This window comes from Nestor notabilis, unplaced genomic scaffold, assembly GCF_000696875.1.
Source record: "Nestor notabilis isolate BGI_N333 unplaced genomic scaffold, ASM69687v1 scaffold13186, whole genome shotgun sequence".
Lineage (NCBI taxonomy): Eukaryota > Metazoa > Chordata > Aves > Psittaciformes > Psittacidae > Nestor > Nestor notabilis.
In genome coordinates, this window is record NW_009934362.1 from 20,117 (window position 1) to 22,359 (window position 2,243).

General features: G+C 58.3%; 1 protein-coding gene across 1 annotated transcript in view; it reads right to left on the reverse strand.

Moving 5' to 3' along the window:
* Nucleotides 1–612, reverse strand: part of FAM65A (family with sequence similarity 65, member A) — a 12,429-nt gene extending 11,817 nt beyond the window's left edge. The window contains exon 1 of the mRNA XM_010017315.1: nt 512–612. Coding sequence (XP_010015617.1) covers nt 512–612 — 101 coding nt within the window. The remainder of the gene's footprint in view (nt 1–511) is intronic.
* Between the last annotated feature and the right edge of the window lie 1,631 nt (nt 613–2,243).

The window sequence follows — 2,243 nt, forward strand, 5'->3', positions numbered from 1 at the left end:
CAGCTGATGGGCAGCCAATAAAACCTTTCAGCAACAGGTTTGAAGTGACCTGGAGGAACCCCTGATTCCCACCAGCACTCAAACTCCAACCCGGTCACCACAGGATGTCCAGGCCTTCAAGACACAATGTTTCAAAGCCAGCTCAGCTCCTTCACCGCATTGTTAAACATGATGAGATGGTCACAGGGAGGCTCTTAAGAGCTGGTGGTGAGCTACACTGCCCCTCTGTGCTCTGGTGGCATGGGCTGCAGGGTCCTCACTAGCCTGGGACACAGCACAGCAGAGGGTTCGGGTGATGGGCTCTGTCTCCATTGGGACATTTGGCCTTGATGCTCCTTGCAGCCCCCACCATGCGACATCCCCTGGATACCACAAGGGTCCCTTGAGGGAGATGCTGCGTCAGCAGGTTGGGAAGATGCCTTGGGATGCACAGCAGGTCCCCCACCAGTCCCTGCCCAAGCCTGTCCCCTTCCCCATCCATCGTGGCAGGCACCATGAGCACCCATCCTACCTGAAGGGCCGGTCGGCTGTTGCGTTCACTCCAGCGAAGGACTGGCTCCTATTGATCTTGGTGACAAGGACTCGGCGCTGTGGGCGCACAGACAGTGACATCGTTGAGCGTGACCTGGAGGGCCTCCCTGGGGGCACAAGAGAGGGGTGTCACCAGCAGCAGAGTGGGGAAACACACACAGGAGCCCATGGACCAGGGTGGCTACAGCACTCATGGGCTGAGAGCCCTCCCTTCTACTCAGCGCAGGGACACTGCTGGTGGCACTGGCAGGATGTTGCTATCCTCAAGTGATGCTATGGGTGCCCTGCCTTGGGTGAAGCAGGGCTCTGGACACTGTGAGCACTCAGTGAGGACAGACAGACAGGGCCTTGGGCAACCTGTTCTAGTGTGAGGCATCCCTGTCCGTGGCAGGGGGTTGGAACTGGATTATTTTAAGGTCTTTTCCAATCCAGACCATTCTGTGATTCTATGATTCTATGTGTCCCAGCTTGGACCCATGAGAGCCACAGGAAGGGGCTGATGCCTAAGGCCTTCCATGGCCCTTCCCAGACATAACCATGGCAAACCCTCTGCTGTTCCCCAGCCAAACTCCCGCCTGATGGACACCTTGTCCCATGTCCTGCTGTCACCCGTAACACCCCCGTCAGGAGCAGGAAGGGTGCGGGACCGGATCTGCCTGCCCAGCCCTTTGCTGTCTCTGTGCTTGCTTCCGCTCACTCCAGCAACCAGGAGGGAAGCCCATGGACAACAAAGTGCTTTGGAAAGTCCCTGGCCTTGCCAGGAACTCTGTATTGGGAAGGAAAGGACGAGCCATTCCTTGCCAGACCCTGGAAAGGCTGTGCGGGCAGCACATGTCCAGCCCCATGGCTGCTGCAGCCCTGCCTTCTGCTCCTGGTGTGCCAGAGACGGAGCAGGAGCCCTGCAGTCACTGCTGGTGCCTGCGTGTCCCTGCCATGGCTGAGACACAGCAGATTTATGAGTCTTGGGACCTGGACCTGGCTGCCACCACATCAGGACAAGGCAGGGATTCTGCCCCTCTGCTCATCGCTGGGGAGATCCCCCCTGCAGTCCTGTATCCAGCTCTAGGGCAACAACACAAGAGGGAGATGGAGCTGTTGGAGCAAGTCCATAGGAGGCCATGGACTGGGGAGGCTGGAGCCCCTCTGCCTGGAGACAGGCTGAGAGAGCTGGGCTTGTTCAGCCTGGAAAAGAGAAGGCTCCTTAAGGGGAGACCTTAGAGCAGCTCCATTGTTTAAACGGGCTACAAGAAACTTGGAAAGGGGCTTTGGATAAGGGCCTGTAGGGACAGGACAAGGGGGAATGGCTTTAACCTGACAGAGGGGACACTGAGATGAGATCTTAGGCAGTTCTTCCCTGTGAGGGTGCTGAGGTGCTGGCACAGGTTGCCCAGAGAAGCTGTGGCTGCCCCATCCCTGGCAGTGTTCAAGGCCAGCTTGGACACTGAGGCTTGGAGCAACCTGGTCTGGCGGAAGGTTTCCCTGCCCATGGCAGGGGATTGGAACTGGATAAGCTTTAAGGCCCCCTCCAACACAAACCAGTCTGGGATTCTATGATCACAGCGACCACTGCTGCAGGCCAAAGCCCAGGGCAAAAGCAGGGGGATCGGGGCTCCTCCTGGCCCTGCCACCCCCAGCAGTGCCAGCTGTGCCAGCTGGGCACCCTTCATGCCATCCACCACTGCCACAAGATCCCTACATCTGTCACTGCCAAC